At 45.4% G+C, this 21772-nt stretch overlaps 1 protein-coding gene across 1 annotated transcript in view; it reads left to right on the top strand.

The window, feature by feature from the left end:
- Positions 1–21772, top strand: part of DHX29 (DExH-box helicase 29) — a 935315-nt gene that overhangs the window by 811128 nt on the left and 102415 nt on the right. Inside the window, exons 22-23 of the mRNA XM_069222079.1 lie at positions 7694–7830; positions 10289–10379. Coding sequence (XP_069078180.1) covers positions 7694–7830; positions 10289–10379 — 228 coding nt within the window. The remainder of the gene's footprint in view (positions 1–7693; positions 7831–10288; positions 10380–21772) is intronic.

Genomic DNA, 21772 nt, shown 5'->3' with positions numbered 1-21772 from the left:
GGGTCTTAGAGCCTAGCGGGGTCAGCAGGTGCTCCATCGGGTTCGACGTTGGCAGTTTCGACCTCGGTGCTGTTGGGGACCCCAGGATCCGATAGCGGATCCGGACCGGAGCCGGTCCCACACAGTCGACCTCCACCGGCGCAGGGTCCGATGTCGCCGCTTCCTCCACTACCGGCACCCACCGGTGGTAGCCCCATCCTCATTCCGGATGATCCGGAGCGACATCGTACGACGACGACTTGGACGGCGCCTTTTAGGCCCAGATTATTGCCTGAGCCTTATTCTGAACAGCCAGGCACAGGAGAGGGGCGGGAGGGGTCTGAGGACCCTTAGAGTACGACCTGGAGCAAGAACAGGACTGGTATGAGGATTTAGGGGAGGCCAGTGGACTGGACATGTCTCTAGATACTGGTATGCTCTCTCCTCCTAATGTGGCTACAGAGGAGGGAGCTTCTTATGCTATGGTGGTTCGTAGGGCAGCCGAGGTCTTGGACCTAGACTTGCCCACGGTGCCAGTCAGGATGAATCTCCTGACAGAGGTGCTTCAGCCGGGGGTGACTACACCAGAGTCAATGTTGCCCTTCAATGAGGCCCTAACGGGAGACCTTCTGGCAACATGGTCCAAACCCAGCACAGGGGCTACTGTGAATAGGACAGTCGGCTGCCGCCATAGACCTGCTCCAAGCGACCCTAGTTTCCTTACCCAACACCCCAGCCCAGAGAGCTTGATGGCCCAAGCCTCTACTTCCCATGGTGCCTTCCCTTCCGCTCACCCGGATAGGGAATCCAAAAGGTTGGATCAGTTTGGAAAGAATTTTTTTTCTTCCTCCAGCCTGGCATTGAAGTCAGTAAACACTTCCTGCCTATTGGGCCGTTTCTCCCATACTTCATGGGATACGGTGGCACCGGTGCTGCCCCAAGTCCCGGAGGGCGTAAGGGACACTCTCACCCAGGCTGTCAAGGAGGGGAGAGATGTAGCCAAGTTTACAATCAGATGTGGATTGGACATAACCGACTCGCTGGGTAGAGCAATTGTGTCGACAGTGGCCCTACATCGCCACGCCTGTCTATGTTCAACTGGCTTTTCAGGGGATGTCTAGTCAAGTTTGATGGACATGCCCTTTGTTGGCTCTCGCATTTTTAGTGAGAAGGCAGACTCCGTGCTTGAGAGGTTCAAGGATTCTCGAGCTATAGCCAGATCCTTGGGCCTCTCAGCGACAGCTCGACAGCAGTCTGTCTTCCGTCCCATTCGAGACTTCAGAAGGGGCGCGGTACCACGCCAGCCACCGTCCTCAGGCTTCACACCATCCCGGGAGAGGACGTGGTCGTGTTACCATCAGACCCAGAGGGTCTGGCCAGCGGTCGGCCACCACACAGCCCCCCTCCACTGCACCCAATCCCTCCTAGTGTAGTGCTGCAGGACCATGTCCGTCCAGTTGGAGGGAGGATTCAATTTCATCTCCCTCACTGGCATTCCATCACAACGGGCAAATGGGTTTTGCAAATCATATGGAAGGGCTATTCCCTCCCCATCCAGTCCTTTCCTCCCACTATCCCTCCGACAAAAGAACAGCTGATGGAGGACCATTTAGTTTTGCTCCGCGAGGAATTTACAGCTCTCTTGGCCAAGGGAGCTATAGAAAGGGTCCTGATATCAGAAGTAGGCAGTGGTTGTTATTCCCACTACTTTCTGATACCCAAAAATATTGGACTTAAGGGACATCAATCTCTTCCCCAAGAAGGAGAAATTCAAGATGCTCACTCTTGCTCAGGTCTTGTAAGCCCTAGACCAGGGAGACTGGATGGTAGCGTTGGACTTGCAGAATGCGTATTTTCATATCCCCATCCTGCCCGCCCACAGGTGTTACTTGTGGTTCAAGGTGGGCCACGAGCACTTTCAGTTTACTGTGCTCCCTTTCGGTCTCACCAGTGCCACTCAGGTGTTCACAAAGGTGCTGGCGGTGGTAGAAGCTCATCTGCGCAGGTCAGGGATTTCAGTCTTCCCCTTCCTCGACGATTGGCTGTTGAAGGCTCCGAGGCCCCAGGCTCTCGTCACCCACCTCCAGACGACGGCAAACCTCCTGCATTCGCAGGGGTTCACTATCAATGTGCTGAAGTCACACCTGACTAGCTCTCAGAAGCTCTCTTTCATCAGAGCTGTTCTGGACACAGTGCAGTATCGGGCCTATCCTTCTGAGCAGCGAGTCCAGGATATACAGGTTATGATACCGATGTTTCGGCTTCTATCCTGGATTTGGTCAGACAGACTCTGAGGCTGTTGGGACTCATGGCTTCCTGCATCCTATTGGTCAAGCATGCCAGATGGCATATGATGGCTCTGCAGTGGGACCGCAAGTTCCAATGGGCACAGCATCAGGGAAATCTTACCAACGTGGTTCAGATCTCGGAGGGGACTGCAAAGGATCTGCAGTGGTTGTTAGTGACCTGCGATTGGGTCAAAGGCAGGCTCCTCTCCCTTTCCCCAACCAGATCTCACAGTAGTGACGGATGCGTCACTTCTGGGATGGGGCAGCCATCTGGGAGAGGTGGAGATCATGGGTCGCTGGTCTCCGGCGGCATCCATATCAACTTGTTGGAGTTTCCGGCAGTCCGACTAGCATTAAAGGCATTTCTTCCTGTTTTGAAAGGGAAGGTTGTTCAGGTGTTCACGGACAACACCACTGCAATGTGGTACTGCAACAAGCAGGGCGGTGTGGGGTCGTGGACTCTTTGTCAAGAGGCTCTGCGTCTCTGGACATGGCTGGAACAGCAGGGCATAACCCTGGTGGTTCAACACCTGGCAAGTTCTCTGAACATCAGGGCGGACAAAATCAGCCGACAATGCTTAGCGGATCTTGAATGGTATCTCCATCCGGAGGTGGTGCAAGGACTCTTTCAGCAGTGGGGAGAGCCTTGGTTAGATCTGTTCACCTCCGTAGAGAACTCGCAATGTCAGTAGTTTTGCGCTTTGGAGTTTCCAAGGGGGCTATCGTTAGGCAATGCTTTTCGTCAATAGTGGAGTTCAGGCCTCCTGTACGCCTTTCCGCCCATTCCACTTCTGCCCAGAGTTCTCAAGAAAATCAAGAACGACTGGACCCAAGTAATCCTAGTGGCTCCGGATTGGGCACTGAGAGTCTGGTTTCCAGAGCTTCTCAAAATGAGCATCAGTCCTCCAATCAGGTTGCCTCTTTGAGAAGATCTTCTGTCGCAGCAGCAGGGGAAGTTTCTTCACCCAAACTTGTCAACCTTGCGGCTTCATGCGTGGAGGTTGAGCGGCTACAGTTGATGGTTTATGACCTCCCTTCTGAAGTTTGTGATGTCATTCTGGAAGCTAAATATCCCTCTACTAAGTCGATTTACGCCTGCCGGTGGAAACGTTTTGTTTTATTTTGTACAGAGAGGTCTATTGATACTCTTTCTTCTCTATCTAATATCCTTTTGTTTATTCTATCTCTGGCCCAACAGGGTTCCTCCTTAGGGACTCTCAAGGGCTATCTTGCTGCCTTATTGGCTTTTCTACGCTTGCCCGACCAACCATCTTTGTTCAAGTCTCCCATTGTACAAAGATTTTTAAAACGGCCTGTGCATATGTTTTCACCTGTGCCTTTTGTCATGCCCCAGTGGGATCTTAATCTTGTTCTTACTTTCCTAATGTGTGCTCCTTTTGAGCCTTTACATTACTGTCCTCTTCAGCTGCCCGCTGTCAAAACAGCCTTTTTGGTGGCAATTACATCTGCCAGGAGAGTGAGTGAGCTGCAGGCTTTATCATTGAAACTGCCATATCTCATGATTTATCCTGATAAAGTAGTCCTCAGAACTCGTGTCTCTTTCCTCCCCAAGGTGGTGACCCTTCCCATCTGGATCAACATATCACCCTGTCCACCACCTTTGCGCCACTGCATCCCTCTAAGGAAGAGGAGCATCTCCATTGGCTGGACCCAAAAAGAGCGTTATCGTTCTACCTTGACCGCACAAAAGAGTTCCGGGTGGACGACCAACTCTTTGTGGGATACATTGGTGCAAAGAAGGGTCGGGCAGTACAGAAACGGTCCATTTCGCGCTGGGTCGTTCTCTGTATAGAGATTTGCTATGCTTTCGCCAAGAAGCTGCCTGCAGAGGGCTTGATGGCTCACTGTACCAGAGGAAAAGCTGCTACCAGTGCGCAAGCTTGTGGCGTGCCGGTACTTAACATCTGCCAAGCAGCAATGTGGGCTTCCTTGCACACGTTTGCGAGACACTACTGCCTGGATAGCCAGGTGAGGAGAGAGGGGCATTTGGTCCTGCAGGACTTCCTGATGTGAAATATATTCTCAAGACCCACCACCATGAGTTATAGCTTGGGTATCTATTCCAAGGTAAGAAATCTGCAGCTAGAAGTCTCTATCAGATGAACAAGTTACTTAACTTTGGTAACAAATTATCTGGTAGACTCTATCTAGCTGCAGATTCCTTACACCCACCCAAGCCTCCCTACTCTACAAAAATTAATATATATATATATATATATATATATATATATCATGTTTTTATATTTTTGCCTTTCTTAAAGGCACGTTTTTTTTCTTCAAACAATCATGGTTCTTCGTTGGAAGTTGTGTTGTGGAAAAAGAACTGACATATGCGTGCCGAGGTGGCGACCATATAGACAACCGTGACGTCACAGACTGCTCCAACGACACTGACCACACCACGCGAAACTGGACGAGGCACAGGGATCGGAACAACGCCGCCCGGTGGCTCACGCAGGGTACTGCTCAGCAGAAAAATTCCGGATTCCAAGCTGACGCCAGGGAATTCTAAGGTAAGGAATCTCCAGCTAGATAGAGTCTCTACCAGATAATTTGTTACCGAAGGTAAGAAACTTGTTAATTTGGCACTTGCTTGCCTTAATAGTGAGGCCTGCCTTCTGCAGAGCCTTAACACTTTGAAGAAGTGCTGCAGGTGTTCTTCCCATCTGGAGTTGAACACAGCAATGTCATCCAAGTAGGCTGTGCTGAAGTCCTCCAATCCAGCCAAAACCTGGTTAACCAACCTCTAAAAGGTGGCAGGGGCATTTTTCATCCCAGAAGGAACTGGTAGTGCTCATGTGGGGTAGAAAATGCAGACCTCTTCTTGGCCCCTTCGGTTGGAGCAATCTTTCAATACCCAGACGTTAGCTCAAACGTGCATAAGGTGACGCAAATGTGGCGCAAACAAAGTATCAATATGGGCCAGAATTCTTCCTTGGTGGGACTCCCTTCCTGCTGCCGCCACTGAGTCAGCTCAGGCACCTCCCCCAGTTCCGCCACATGTTCCCCTGTGGGCTCCGGGGCTTCCCCCTCAGGTTCAGCCTCCTCCCAGACCGTGGGAACTTCTGGGGTGGGTTTCCGGCACCCCTTGCTCTTCCTCCTCCTGGCAGGCACCTGGGCCACTCTTTCGGGCACCAGGGTCTCCTGATCACCCTGACGGGCTGTCATTGACCAGGTGAACACACACACACACCCACCCAGGCAGACCCAACATCTCCAAGTGAGACCTGTGTTCCACCTCCTTCCAAGGGAAGTCCTCCAGGTCATTGCTATGCAGACACTCAGTAGGTATGATTGGACTCACAGCTTACCCTCAAGTAACCTGAGACCCGACCCCCCCCATTCAAAGGGAACCTGCGCCACTCTGCACAGGCGCTCTGAGTTGTCTACTGCAACTACTTGGTGAAGTGCATGGGAACTATCTGCTCCTCAGACACCAGGGCCCATATTTATACTTTTTTAGCGCCGCATTTGCATCAGTTTTTGACGCAAAAGCAGCACAAACTTACAAAATACAATTGTGTTTTGTAAGTTTGCGCCGATTTTGCGTCAAAAAACGATGCAAAGTAGGTGCTAAAAGAGTATAAATATGGGCCTAGGTGTCTTCTCACATTAGTCACTCTGGCTCCTGTGTCTCTCAGAGCCTCCACTCTCAATTTATTGATGGTCATCCACTTCCTGTATTGCTTAGTGTTCTCAGGTACGAGGGTCCTCTGGACCATCTCACTGTCCCCTAGTGAGAGAAGGGTCATCTCTGCTGGCTCCCACCCACCTGGAACCAACTCCTCCTCAAGCACTACACTGGCCAAACCCTGTGACTGAGCGGGTGCTGGTGTTCACTTGGGACATTTGAGATCCCCCCCTCACATGACCCATCTGGTCACATGCATAACACTTGTGGGGACCCCTCTCTGTAGGTTTCCCTATAGAGACCTATGGTTTCTTTTCCACTGGGGGCCAGAAATCCTTACCCTGGGAACTAGGTTGGGGCCCTTTAGAAAACTTCCCCTGTTTACCCTTACCCCCCCACACTTCTTCTGATGAGGACCCTGCCCACCCTTGGCAGAGTCTCCCCCATACCTTTTTTGGATCCTGGTGCTTTCCCACCAGTCCGCTTCAGTAGCAAGCTTCCTGGGGTCAGTCATCTTGCTGTCAATTAGGTGCTGGCGCATCTCTGGAAAACAAAGACTATACAAGTGCTTCCAAGCAATCAAGTTGTACAGCCCCTCATAAGTTGTCACCTTACTGGCCTTCACCCAACCAACCATCCATTGACCTGCAAAAAAAAAGTCAACATATTCTAACCTTCATTATTGAGTCAGGGCCATATTTATAGACCCCTAGCACCACAGGAGCGTCACATTTAGTGATGCTCCTGTGGCGCTAAGCACAGCGCCGTATTTACACGGTGGCGTTACGCCACTTTTTGTGGCTTAACACCACCTTGTAAATACGGCCCCTTCCCACACAGCACCGTGCGTGGAAGGGGTGTGCAATGGGTGTTGCTGTGGGCGTGCCACACACGCCCACGGGTCGGTAAGGAATCTGCAACTAGAAGTCTCTATCAGATGTACAAGTTACTTACCTTCGGTAATGATATATCTGGTAGAGACATATTCTAGTTGCAGATTTCTTACTGACCCGCCCATCCTCCCCTCACTGCAAACTGATTTCTAGGGACAGGTACTTCCCTCTAAGGGCCCTAGTTTTGGCGCATCATTCTCATTGTTCTTCATGGCGCCGCGCTACAGGTGTGGAAAGTCGTGGAAAGACACTAACGTCAGCGCGCCGGGGTGGCGACAATGTACGACCATGATGTCATCATGGCGACCACGACGCCATTGATGCCCGCGGAGTCGACCGAGGCCACCTAACGGTGAGCAGGGGTACAGCTCGAAGAAAAAGCTCTGGATCCAGTCTGACGCCTGGGGAAATTTAAAGGTAAGGAATCTGTAACTAGAATGTGTCTCTACCAGATATATCGTTACCAAAAGTAAGTAACTTGTACTTTCAGATGAAAATGGTAGTTCCAAATGAACAAGGAATTGCAAGAAATATCACTTTCCTGGTTAGTACCCTGCCACATGCATTTCTTCAGCTGCAAGCTGGTAAAATACTAGTTGAGAATGTGCTGATAAATGAGCAGTTGCCTCAGGAATCGCAGCAGTATTCCTGATGTATCTCTCCTCTCGAGGGAAAAGGTTGAAATACATTGGTGTTAATACATGCTGTAATTACAGATACTTCTTTTATTTGTGATGTTGGCCTGAAATGGTGCATTTTTATCAACGGCCCACCTTTAATTCTAAAGATGGCTTCAGTGAATATAATGGAGATATGTGATTTAAAGTACCTTTTCTTTATTTCTTAAATATTCTTTCATTTTGTCATTTCTGTGTTTTAAGGCAACCCTTGCTGCAACAATGACTGAAAAATCCCCATTTGCCACACCAATTGGACGAAAAGATGAAGCCGACTTAGCAAAATCTGCAATGGCTATTGCAAATTCTGACCATCTGACAATTTATAATGCATATGTAGGGTAAGGACAGTTATACTCTGTTTATATATTTTGTAATTTGCTAGTAGGTTTATTTAAGGCAGTCTGTAGTCCAAGGCACATTCTAACGTGTTAGAGATCAGTTGGTAATATACTTAAATACAATTAAAACAAGCATTGACAGTGCCAATAGGTCTGACTTTGCCTGAATGATGCAGGTTAACGTAAAGCATTACAAGTACATAGCATTGAAATGGATATGTATTTGTGTGGAAGCAAAGAACTGTAGATTGATATTAGTGTATGTTAAAAGGACTGGTGACAGTTATACTATCAAAACACACCTAAAGTTCCATGTAAGTTAATGACAATGTCATGTGTGCATCCCTGAAAGTTCAACCTCAATCTTCTGGATAAACAAACAAAATGATCACAGCTGTGTGGAGGGCAAGCACTTTTTGTGTAAGCACTCAGCGTCTGCCCAATCAAAACATGTACTCCTGTCTTCCAACACGTAGGTGGAGCCGAAGCCCATCTCTAGGTGGTTCTCACATAATTTGACAAAAGGAAGGTGTGGGTGGGCTGTGAATGTAAGTGGACACTTGTAGTGTGTTGATAACCTCATTGAAAGTTTAGTCTTTGCATGGATGAAGTTGAAAATACTCTGTTCATACTAATTTGTCACCTTGTGACAATGCAACACATAATGGAGTGAGCCATGGGCTCCAAGTGTTACCAGTTTAGGATTATGGGGGGGTTATAGATGGAGATGCAGATCTTTAATGTTACCTTGCTATTGTTCCCCATTCTGTGTCTGGCAGTCTCTGTACATTGGAAAGACCTATTGAAAAATGATGTGTCTGGAATAAATGTCTGTGTTGTAGAATGTGTTTATGTCTGTTCAAGATTGTTTGTTTCTTTGAATGGGATGGGGATGTTTATCCTGTGCTCTTGCCATTATAAAAATGCTCTAGACTCGGACTGAAGTTGCAGAGATTGACCTGCTTGCCAACAATAACCATGGCCTTTTGTTTTGTAGCATTAACTTATTTGCCTAGTGTCTCTTATAGCTTGCATAATATCAGCAGATTTTTCACCTACATGGTGATTTTCAGTGTTGGTCAGGATCAGTGGATAGCTCTTTCTCTCGAGACTTAGCTACTCAAAACATGACTTACGCCCACACCATGTACTGATTATAACTTCACAAAGAAGGAATGACATATCACGTGGCTTCATAAATGACATCTAAAATGACAGCATTGATGAAATCACATGTGACTTATGCCGCCAACCACCTGCACTGCAAACTCTACTGTGTGGGCTTTGACTGCAGCGCCAGGCTTGTTGGCAGGCTCTGTACTAAGCCCACTGTGCGATCAGTCTCCAAAGTGTGCTGTTCGCACTTACTGTCAGGTCCTTCACCAAACCTGCAGTGTGGTCAACCTTTGCTGTCCCTCCTTTAGTCATGGGCAGTGTTGGTTATCCAAGTGACCTGCGCTCACCTTCCCATGTGGCCATCACTTCTGAGCTAGCTTTAGATGCAGGGTCTGGTATATGCCCACTCTCGAACCTCCTGTGCATCCACTTCCTGCTGTGCAGGTCTCTCGGCCATACGAAGCAGTGGTTTGGTACAAGGCTGGGTCTATGACCAGGTCATGCACCTAACATCAGGTGAAGCCAAGCCCCACTACGCTTGGCTATCGTCCATGTGCAGCAGAGGTTGGCTGCTCGGCCAGTATTTATTTCCTGTGCATCCAACCCACTGCATGGAGTTTGTTTCATGGGCCTACGCTGTGTCCAGGGCTTGTGCTCAACCGTTAATACTGGCACAGTCCGCTGTGCACACCCTTCAGCCCTGGACAGCTGAGGTTTACCAGAGGGCGTGGCCTAGCCTGTTGCCTGGTATGACACCCATTCAATGCGGCCAACTCTCCATGTGGCTAAACTCTGCTGTGCACAGCCACTATGCAAAAACAGGGCCATGGAAGATGCCTAGTTTCCTAATGATTTTTATTATGTGTTGCATGATATGGTTGGTGACCATGGGCCTATGGCCAGGGCTTGTGTCTAGCAGCATTCTCAGAACACAGGACCTGGTCTTAGAACAGCTCATGTACTAAAGCCCTATGCTAGCCCACTCTTTGTGCCACCAATCCAGCTATGTGCAGCCTTTGACCATGCATGATGGGCACTGAGAAATGAATCCTGAAATAGTAACGCCAATATATAAACAATTTGTCTGATGCCATTACAGTGTGTGTGTTTGTGAGAGATTAAGGCTTCAAAGCTAATATAACATTAAGTTTATATAGCTTTCACCACACAAAGTCAAGAAACAATTGTATTTAATGTTGATATACATTTATAATGACATTCATATAGGCTGCTTTTTTGCTGTATTCTTCCCCAACCTCCTTTTCTGTCACGATTAGAAGCAAGTGTATTCCGTAATTCCATCCAAAACAATGACTCTTTGTATTATTTTTTTTCTATTAAGATGGAAACGTCTTCGTTCAGAAGGATACCACTCTGAAATGTCTTACTGCAGAAAACATTTTCTGAACAGAAAGGCACTGTTAACAATTGAGGTATATTTAGAAATTATTCACGTTCTACTGCGGAAAACATGTTGGTCTTAAACAGGCAGTTATAAAATTGTTTCTCCAACTGTTAATATTTAAAATTGTTACTCTTTTATATATTTTATTTTGTATTATGAACACTCTGGTATTCTTCACCATGATCTTAATTTCTTAAGCTTTTTAGTAGATGCACACTTGGCACTCGCAAAGGAGTTGGCACATTGTAAATTCTGTCCTCTTTATCATATCTTGCATACAAACACTGTGCACAAGTAGTATTATCTGTGGAGTTACCATGAGTGTTAGACCTGTCAATCTTAGCATGATCTCCACCCCCAAACGTTTGCCCACTTACCCTCCATTTTGCTGGATTTTTGCTTCTGCTAAGGACTCTGTGCACTTTAGTACTGCTAACCAATGCTAACGTTCTTGTGCTCACTTCCATAACAATTGTTTGGTTGGCCTGTATCTAATTGGCATATTTAATTTACTTGTAGAGGCCCTTGTAGAGTGACATACCATGAAACCAGGGTCTGTAAATTAAATCTTACCAGTGGGCCTGCAGCACGTATTGTGCCACCCACCTAAGTAACACGCTAACAAAAAAAAAGGGTAGGTCCTAGGTAGCCCACATGGCAGGGTGTTGTGTAATTAAAAGATAGAACATATACTTTTAAGTTTTACATGTCCTTGTATTGAAAAATTCTCAAATGCGTTCTCACTACATTGAGGCCTACCCCTTCCATAGGATAACATTGGGAATTCCTTATTGCATTTAATAATCTGTAATGCTTAATTGAAAGGAGGTAAATATGTCATGTTTGGTACCTTTGGAATTGTAACGATAAAACCTTCTTTTTTTTTCTTTTTTTTTGGGTAAAGTCACATTTTTCATTACAATTTTGAAAATGCCACTTTTAGACAGTTAGCATTTTACTTCCCTTAGCCCTTTGTGCCTTAAGCGTGTCTTAGGTCACATGGTTGGATGTAGCTGAAAGTTAGACTTTATGAATCTCTCCCTGAGAGTCACATGATAGAAAGGCCATCAACTGGCTAGATTGGCGGGGGGAGAGCTGAGCACAACCCCCCTTGCACCTGAATAGTGAGTGTCCTGTCTCCACACAAAAGTGCTAACGACCCTCTATTGTCACTGTAGCTAGCTTAGAGCCAGGGAAATTTCAAGCACTTCAAATAACCTTTCCAGAAATGCCTCCTACCTTACAGAAGAAGGGGACCAGGGTATGAAAATAGGATCTTCAGACCCACTCTTCATTTCACTATTGGACCTGCGGAAGGACTCTCTGAGGACTGCCTGCTGCTGAGACCTCTTGTGTACTCTGCCAGACTGCTGCTCAGAGGCAAGCCCGGCTCTTGAACCCTGCATCTACATCTGCACCCAAGACCACCAGAAGTGACTGCAAGGGCTAATTTGTTGGCCTCCTTTTCAAAGTCACAGAGACATAACAGGCTCCCACTATCTTGAACCTGCACTTGGACTCAGCCTGAGTAAGCCCTGAACCCGGAAGGGCTCTCTAGCCACTCCTGGACCCTTGGATGTGGTGCTGAAGGTGCCCAGATGGCCATTTCCCAAAATTGTGGACTTACCAAAATTTTGGCCATACGTTCTCTGAGACCAGGAGGAGACGAGGACCAACCTGCTCACCTGTCTACCGGAGGTGGATCGCCAGTCATATTGACTTCATGACTTCTTCCACTATGTTCTGCTCTGCAGAAGCAAATCTGTTTCAGCGGTCTTACGGCAAAGGGGTATCAAACCGTGTGGAGCTGTTTTCAGCTACAGCCCTCTGCTTCGTACCACTGGCGATTTTCAACTTCAATTTCTGCGACTACGGCCCATATTTATACTTTTTTAGCGCTGCATTTGCGTCATTTCTTGACACAAAAGTGGCACAAACTTACAAAATACAGTTGTATTTTGTAAGTTTGCTACGCTTTTGCATCAAAAAATTATGCAAATGCAGCGCTAAAAAAGTATAAATATGGACCTAAGTACGAAGATAAAAATGTTCACCGCAGCTTCGTTCAACAGCCGTCTGCCGGCAAGGCTTTCTCCTTTGACACTCCTACATCCTTGCTCTGCTGAACTTCTCCCTTCACAGACATTTTTGATGGTAAGAGCTTATTGGTCCAATCCACTTCTTGTATCCAAATCGTGCTCCATCACGGTCGGTCTTAGCTTTCAAATTTGACCCGGTCTGACATGACTGGATGTCCAAAGTTCGTGCTTTGATCTTTAGGCACTATTTTAAACCCAAAACTTTAAAAATTCATAACTGGCTCTACTGATTGGATTTTTATTGTTTGGGTGTCAAATAATTTATTACAATTTACTCTATTTTCCGAAATGGTTTAGGATTTTTCTTGTGATGTATTTTCACTTTGTTACTGTTTGTGTGCTGCATAAATACTTTACTGCCTCTAAGTTAAGCAGCACTGCTTTTTTGTGCTAAGGTATCCAGGGTTAAGTACAGGTTAATTTGGTGACTTTTTGCAGTTCACTCTGAGGGACTGTGGTTGTTGCTTGACCAGGGCTCCCACCCCAGTCAACCAACAACCCAGTTTCTCACGAGTGAAAGCGTGTACACCACGCAGCTTTGGAAAAGTCACAAAGCTTTTGGCGTCCCTTGAAAAGTGAGTAGGCAGCTGCATCTGCTACATAAATGCACCATATAAACACCGAGCACGTTTTATGGGTAGAATTTTCACCATTCAGTGGATTCTGCTCAACACACCTGTCTTACAATTGACAGCTCTGTCTGTGACGGGGCTGCATCTTGTTGCGCTGGAACATTTTTAAAAATGTAAACATTATTAGAGGAGCTTCTTTGTTCTTAAGGCTGTGACGTCGAAAGGCATACAAAGGGACCCACAAGCACTATTTTATATTTCTCCGAGTATAGTTACACTTGTCTTTTGTTTTCTGAGTATTCAATGTTTCTGAAGTTTGCGAATTCTAGTGGCATTCTCTTTTAAATAAGAATAGTTTGCACTCGCAAAGATTTTTTTGCCTTTCTGAACTTTGACTTTTCTCTGTAGATTTGTACCACTATTTTTTAACAAAGCATCAATGTTCTTTATTCTATTCTCCAAAAAGGCTAAACCCACTCGTTTCTAAAAATGTTTTGGTTGGTGAAGGGCAAGAATTGTGAACTGGCGACGTGACCAACTAGGAAATCTCGATATTCATATTCTCTAAATTCTCCCGAAAAGAAAATGAAAAAAACAAACCTTTGACTTCCTATGTGAAGCATGCCCCTATATAACCTTGCACTGGAGAATAATGGATGTCATCTAGGGTATAATTTGTGAGATAATAGCAGTGCATTGGGAGAAGAGGCATGCATTGTTCTGTATCACCATAAGTGACAAATGTCAGCAGTTTTAAGACTTTGCTTCAGTTTGCACAATAAACAAACTGTTCCTTCACCTTTCCATGCTTTGTTAATTAATACACTTCATTTTCCATCGTTGGAATGCACCATAACACCCTGTAATACAGCGTTTAATTGTTTAATTATAGTATTTGACCCCTGACAACTTAAGGACCAACCATTCACAGCATTTCCTTCACCCAGCCTTCATGCCAGATAGCCTAACACATCTAGTTTTTGGCTGTGTGCTATATTTTATAAGAACACAGTCCTCATAAATCAGGTATCACCTTTGTACGTACTGTGGTCATGTACCTGCATCCTAGTCTCATATCCCCAGAGCCTACTACAAGGCCACCGGCTCTCGGTGTTTAGCTATCACCCCTACTGCCCAGTACCTGCTAGACTTGGCCTTCGCCTGTGCTCAGCAAGTTGTAGACAGTGGGGTTGGCCCTCTGCTGTGCCTATGCCTTGCCCTAATGCCCATCAGACTTCCTGGACGAAGCATTTGGATTTCTCCAAAGGGTGTGTCCTTTAGTCACAGTCTGAAATCAGTTTCATGTCTCCAGTCCTGTAGGTTTTAAAAATATTTCAGGCTATTAAATGCAAAAACCTTTTGAATAGTTAGGTTTGATGTGCTTTTGCTACTTTTTAATTTTTTCATTTATCCAAGGACAGTTCGAAAGACTCATCCGGTTCCTAATTCTTCTGTGCCAATTTAAGCTGTTTTTTGAATGTCAGACATTTTTATTTCAACTAGTTGGTTCTAGAACAGGGTGAGAGCCGGTTGCATCGTGATTTGCTGCCATACTAAACTTTAAATGTGCGCCATTCAGCGGTTCTCAGCGGTTCTTAAACTGTTATCGAATGATTCTTGAGGTGTTGCAGAACAGAGTGCAGGACGGGAAAAAAGAGTGTATTAGGTCAATTGGATTTATCTTCTAATTGAAAAGAGATCTTTAACAGATCGGTTCTGAAAAATGTTAACAAACACTGCTGTCAAAATATACAAAGCATTAACTCCTAGAACCCCACTCAACTATTTTTTATGCAAATATTTCAATAACTACTGATCAGATTTACACTAGACAACAAAAACAGACAATTTCTGAGTAAAATTCTTTCATGTCAGGTTTGGTGTTGATTCTGTTCAGCAGTTACTGCTGTAGCAGACTGCAAAATTGGGAAGTGTAGTGTTTTAAGGGAGGAAATTGATTGTGCTGGCCTCCATGTGCATGGACCCACTTTGAGCTTGCACAATGGTGAAAATACTGCCCCGGGATCCCCAAGTTGAACTTTAATTGCTACTGCTTCTATATCTAAAAGAAGCTTGGAACGTGTAGTGCCAAAACAAGGGTTGACATTTGGCAACATCACTGTACAAAACACTGTGAGAGCTTTTAATGGAAACATATTGAGTTGCACTTGTTCTTTCCCCTGATATGGAAAATCCACTATAACACTGCACATTGCACAGAGTACTAAGGTCAGTCAGTCAGAGACTTTAGTCGCCAATCATGGCCATAAAAGTACAGATAGTAAAAACATTTCATAAATATAACAAAATTAGAGAATTCGAAAAGCACCAGAGAACAATGAATAAAATACAATTAGTTTCATAAAGCGCACTAGATAAAAGACATGCCAATAATAAAATATATAAACGATATATAAGGATAAAAGCCCGGTAGGTCTCAAATTAAGAGTTAGGAAATTTAGAAAGTTAAAGATTGGATCAGATCCGAAAACGCTAATATGAATAAATAAAGATGTTACATTGAGCCATATTTATTTCTAACCGTCAGTGCAAAGTGGACAAAATTTCCCACTGCCATGCAAACTTGTTCATTCTCCAGCCTTTGCAATCTCTCAAAAGCCTCTTTGTAGAAGTTTGTATTAAAGAAGCAAAAAATAAGGCACAAAATCTCTTCCTAGCATGGACGTACAGAGCGTAAAATACAATAAAGTGCTATGTGCTTTCAGTGGCAGAGTTGCATGGGCATTTAGACAGTGGTTCTCCCCAGGCTGTGTTCCAGGGAAAGCAACTATCAAGCGCAATAAGCTTAATCGCAATCTTATTAAATAAAACCTGAGTTTCCCATTCGGAAACCATATGAAGTAAGGCTCACACTCATGTCAAATTGATTGAATTATACAAGCAGATTGTCAAAGGCCGACTAGTGGGCTCTGCTTTGCCTGTGCCGATGAGGCTTCTTTACCTGGGAGATAGCCCTAGAGTCATTGCTTGCAGGGTTTTCAGAGTAATCCTGCAGGCCCAGCTCAAAGAATTATATTTTTTATATATTTAAGACAAGGAATGCTAAGAGCATTGTCCAGCAAAAGACAATCTTCCAGTACGTCCTTGGAGAGTTGGACGTCAGGATTCCCTCAAATCCTCAGCTGTAAAAAAAGTGCTCCCAACAGGTGTTTGGCCCATCTCTGAAAGGCACATAAAAGCAGGGCATGATTGGGGAGCAGCCATCTGCCTATGAACAAGCTTATTTTTACCTCCTGGATTGGCTTGGTTCCTCTTACCACAGAGACCCATTTGCTCCGATAAACCTCATTCAATTCCTTGACCGGTTTGTGTCCCAGCCTTCTCGCAAATGAGAACACCGTCTCCACAGCTCTTTGAGTAAGAGCATCTCTAGATTGATGTAGGCTCTGCCAAGTTAGACAGTGATCAAAAGAGATTCTCAAATACTTAAAACACTTCACTTTATGCATTTCTGCCCCCCCCCCCAAAAAAGAAGGTCCTAGGTTTTCACATTTCTTGGGCCTAGGCTTGTTATAAAAAACATTTTAAATTTGTTTTGAGATTAAGACTCTCCCATAAAATTATAAAATCCATCTAAAAGAAGCTGGAGGCCATTAGCATTTCTCTCCATTAATAGGCGTCCTCTGCATACAACAGCATGGGTAGGTCTCTTGTCTTAATTCTAGGGAGATCCTTCCTTATCCTTGTTAGATGGGACTCTGAGTCATTGATACAGATGAGGAACAAGAGAGGGGCCAGCACACACCCTTGTATGATCCCTCGATGTGACCTAATGTTTTCTGTAAGATCCCCATGTTTTCCAAATCTAACTCTGATGTTGGTGTCCCAATGCATTATTTGTAGTATCCCAATTAAACCTTTTTGGCCAACCTGATCAAGGATAAAGGGCAATGCTTTTTATTACTGACTTTGAGGGAGGAATCAGCAACATCGATTACTGATGCCTTCACTTCCTTATATGGGGCAGTTGATAGTGACCTGAGGAGGAATATAGCACCAAAACCACTGCCTCCTCCCCTTAGCTGGTTTAATCATGAGTGTCCCAAGGCCCACAAAAAATTTAAAGCAGTCCCCTCCAAAAATCCCCACATCAGAGAAGAGATAGTACAAACTCATGGGGCATACAAAGTTATCTTGGAGGCCAGAAAAGCGGAACTGCAGGGGCTGCCTGGGAAGAGCTGGATAAGGCATCTAGGCTGAGGGACATTGCTTCCTTTTGGAAGGTGGTAAATCAACCATTCTTTACCAGCTATGATAAGCCGACTCTGGATTCGGTAATACTTGCAGAAGCCTGGTTTGAGCACTTTGGTAATATTTTTAACCCCACAGTCGAAAAGGCCAGTAGCCCCCAAGCCAAGATGACTGTAACAGTAAAGCAACATACGAGGCCTTGAGAGACTTGATAGACATTACTGATGTCATTGCCACCATTAGGTGAAGCCCGGCGTGAAAGGCCCCTGGGCCTAATGGGATCCCTATGGACCTCTTTTAAAGAAAATGAAATGCTCTGGGCCCGATTCTAACTAGTGTTTTTAAAGCAGCAATTAAAGAAGACCACATTCCATAATGGTCTGAAGCCATGGTTGTCCCAATTTTTAAGAAGAGGGATCGGAACTCCCTGGCTTGTTATCCTCCAATATCCCTTCTGGATAGCCCCTTAAAAATTTTGGAAATGGTTCTGGCTGCAAAACATGAAGCCTTGCTGGTGGAGAATCAGTCCCTATCAAATGTCCATTATGGCTTCCGTCCAGAGGTCGGCACTGTGAAGCAGTGCCATAACCTGCAATTGATAATAGGGAAATATGTCACGGCAAGGAGAGGTTCCATTCACCTTGCGTTCATGGACTTCTCCTTTGCCTTTGACTTTGTCAATAGGAGGAAGTTGTTGGACTGTATGGCCAGGATAGGGATTGAGTACTAAGGTAAAGTGCTTTGTGCCACTGTCATAAATGCCCAGCAGGAACAGTGCTTTGCGGTTCACAAATAAACACAAAATTCCACAGACACAACAATGTACATAAACTTTGTTCATGTTGTGAATTAGCACATGCAAATGACACAAGGCCTCGTGAAGGTGATGACGCTTCTTAACCACCTTAGCCACTTCTTCTTACAGCAGCGCAGGTTTCTGTCACCGTAGTTCCTAACAGTATGCATATCATGATTTCCCTCATGACTAGGTAGAGCAGGAATTGACCCAGATCAGACATCCAAAATACATTTATTAGCCCAATTCTCTCTTATTATCTCAAGGCAAAGAATGATACCAGCTTACAATAACTGAGCATGGAGCACCCCGCTAAATATATTTGTACCTCCTAAGTAGAACATCTTCATTCTGCAGTCTTTTCCATTTGTCTGAAGATGAGAGAGCAGGAAGGAGTGTTAAGTGCTGTCATTAATCTTTTATGTTCTCAACTCAAATCTTACTGTTGAAAACACGGTGCACTCCCTTCTTTGTGGCATGATCTTAATTTTCACTTGGTGCTTGGTGAATGCCTTATTCACAAGGTATGTTTTTAGGATTCTCTTGAAGGGTGACAAATGGGTTAGTGATACAGTAGTGGACACAATCCTGTGATAGCTCTACCACTGGCTTCCTTGTAGCTGAATCTTTTGCTTTGGGTGACCATGGTATTCAACCGAAAGTGTAACTGGGGACTAGCTTGTGCAGATACTGTATTTCTTCTCAAGCTTTGTAGACATTGTGTACTGCAGGAACTGTGATCCCTTGCATCCCCTCCGAGGGATGCTCCTTCCTTTTTCATCACTCAGAGAGTCCACCAAAAAGAATGTGGTTTAATACTTCTAACTACAGCGCCTGATGCTGCTTTATTGAGAAGTCGCATTCGCAGTCAAAGTCCAAATAGAAGCATAAGAAAGCGAAGCAGACTTTGAACCCATCCCGTCACTCTCTATCAAAAGAGAAGTTGTGAGGGCGTAAAGGTGCCAATCAATCTCACTCCCAATCTCCAATTAAGGAGCCAATCCTGCAGGGGATCCTGATGCATGAGTTTCCCTGACTGGCGGCAACTCCGCATAGGTTGAAGCCATGCTGATTATCTTTGCCGGTCTTCTGGCTTCCTATGTCCTATGTGGTCCTATGAGGATCCACAGGGGCCCTCGCTTGTATAATCACAAGAAAATCTGTCCTCTGAACCCCTTCAGCCTGTCATAATTTTCCTGAAACAACATTGTCAAGTCTCCGACAGAGGTTGTACTCTGAATCCACTTCAGTGTACTCAGTCCCCGTACAACCAGAGTCTGCTTCCTCTACAACAGAGGCATCTTCAGATACTCCACTATCTTTTTGTATCCGACTCTGACCAGAGATGACGAAGATTGAATTGGCGATGAGGGTGATTTACCCCCATTATTATCATGATAGTCTTTACATGAACTTACAAGAGGCCAGTCGATTTGATATTTCCCTTGTCACAGGATTGAGTTCTTCTCTTGGGACCCCAATGGAAGAGAGTGCTTCCTTTGCTGTGGTAAGTCGACAAGCTGCTGAGGTCCTGGACCTACGCCTGGCTTCAGTTGAAGTCACCTCCCCCCATGGACAGGAAGTCAAAGAGGATTGAAGATTTCTAAAAATGAATGTTGCATTCGGCTAGCCTAGAATCGAGGTCAGTCAGTGCTGTTTTTTTAATTGGGCGACAGAAAACATCCTCTGGGATATGACCAGTGAAATCTTGCTGGCGGTTCTGGAAAAACCTGGGGCCTCCTTGGCACAAACCATTCAAGATGGTCAGGATGCATCCAAATATGTGATTCTGGCTGGCCTTGATACTGAGGATTGTCTGGGACAGTCAGTTGGCATGAGGGTACTGCTCCATCGTTAAGTGTGGATGCGATCCACAGGTTTCTCTGGAGAAGTACAGGCTTCCCTTATGGATATGCTTTTTAATGGCTCACAGATTCTGCCTTAGAATGCTTTAGAGAGAATAGGGCCGTTGCACAAAGGCTGAGTCTTTTGACCTTTGCTAGATAGTTTCCTCATCAGTACAGCAATTCCAAAGCTATGCCTGAGGTTGGCCTACAGGTAATGCCAGTCTCCTCAGCCCCTTCTGCAGTCACTCCAAACCTTTCATGGCTGAGGACGTTGATCTGGCAGGCAATCTGCAGCCCATTCCGGGCATCATTCCTCCTAGTCCCCCTCACATGCAGCTTCCAATCCGATTTACCCTGCCTTTAGTGGCCCACAACCACAGATTGGGAGGCAGAATCCAGTACTTTCTCCCCGAAAGGCAGTCAATCATATCTGAAAAATGGGTCCTCCAGATCTTTCACCATGGCTATGCCATATTGTTTCTTCCTGCCCACTGCACCGCCTCCCTCCCACACCAAACCAGCACTCGAAGGAGCAAGTCTACGTTCTAATGGAGGAGATGCAAACTTTACAAAGGAGCCATTGGGAGGATTATGGATTCAGAAATAGAGACATGTTACTCACACTATTTTCTTATGCTGAAAAAGGATAGATGGCATCAGCCTACCTTAGATCTCTTACCTTCTGAATGATTTCTTGCGGAAGAAAAAAATCAAAATACTAACACTGGGCCACGTTCTACCTGCCCTGGATCCAGGCGACTGGATGGTGACTTTGAATCTGCAGGACGTGTATTTTTATATTCCCTTCCTGCAGTTCTACAGACGTTACCTCCAGTTCAAGGTAAGCTAGGAGCAGTTTCATTTTGTCGTGCTCCCCTTCAGATTCACCAGGTGTTCATGAAAGTGATGGCTTGTTGCCATCCATCTTTGGAGGTCAGGGATACCAGATGTCCAATACCAGGATGGCTGGTTATTGAAGGCACGGCCACCACAGTCAGTGGCAGACAGCCACATTTGGCATTGAAATCCTCACATTGTTGGGGTTTACAGTCAACTAGCCAAAGTCACACCTGACTCCTTCACAAAGGCTTCCTTTTTATAGGACCTGTCTTGGAAACAGTGCATTTTGTGGGCTTTCTCTATGTTGCAGTGAGGCCAGAACATTTGGGCTATAATATGGCATTGAAATCATCACATTGTTAGGGTTTACAATCAACGAGCCAAAGTCGCACCTGACTTCCTCACAAAGGCTTCCTTTTATAGACCCTCTCTTGAAAACAATGCAGTTGAGGGCTTTCCCTATGTTGCAATGAGGCCAGAACATTTGGGCTAGAATATTGGCTCTCAGTTGAAGTAGCTCTGTGGCTTCTAAGCCTGTTATCTTCCTGCATCCTGTTTAACTGTGCCAGGTGGCTCATGTGGGCTCTGCAGTGAAATCTGGGGTCCCACTGAGTCCAGCACCAAGGCAATCTGTCTGATGATTTGTAGCAGATTTTAATGCAGAGTACAATCCATTGTGAGATGGGCCATTTCTGTACAGCCTTTCATTTTGTTCCCCCAACAAGCCCAATGAAGAGTCAGTCATCCACACGGAACTCTCTGGTATGATCAATGTAGAACAACAGCGCTGGTCTAGTCCCTCCTCCTCTGTGGAATGGTGAGGGGGGGAGCAAAGAAAGTAGGCAAGGTTGTGGTCTAGATACAAGAAAAAGTGTCACCATTTTCGGAAGGAAAGAGTTCTCAACACCAGTTTTGCGGGAAGAATGTTGTGAAAGGAGTGTGCACAGAAAGTGCTTACAATTCACTAACCCTCCTGGCTGATGTAATAGCCAGTAGAAAGGCAGTTTTTATGGTCCACAAACATAGGATCATTGTCTAAGGGCTCGAAGGGCGAA

This window comes from Pleurodeles waltl, chromosome 1_1, assembly GCF_031143425.1.
Source record: "Pleurodeles waltl isolate 20211129_DDA chromosome 1_1, aPleWal1.hap1.20221129, whole genome shotgun sequence".
Classification (NCBI taxonomy): domain Eukaryota; kingdom Metazoa; phylum Chordata; class Amphibia; order Caudata; family Salamandridae; genus Pleurodeles; species Pleurodeles waltl.
This window is presented reverse-complemented; position numbering and strand designations above follow the sequence as displayed.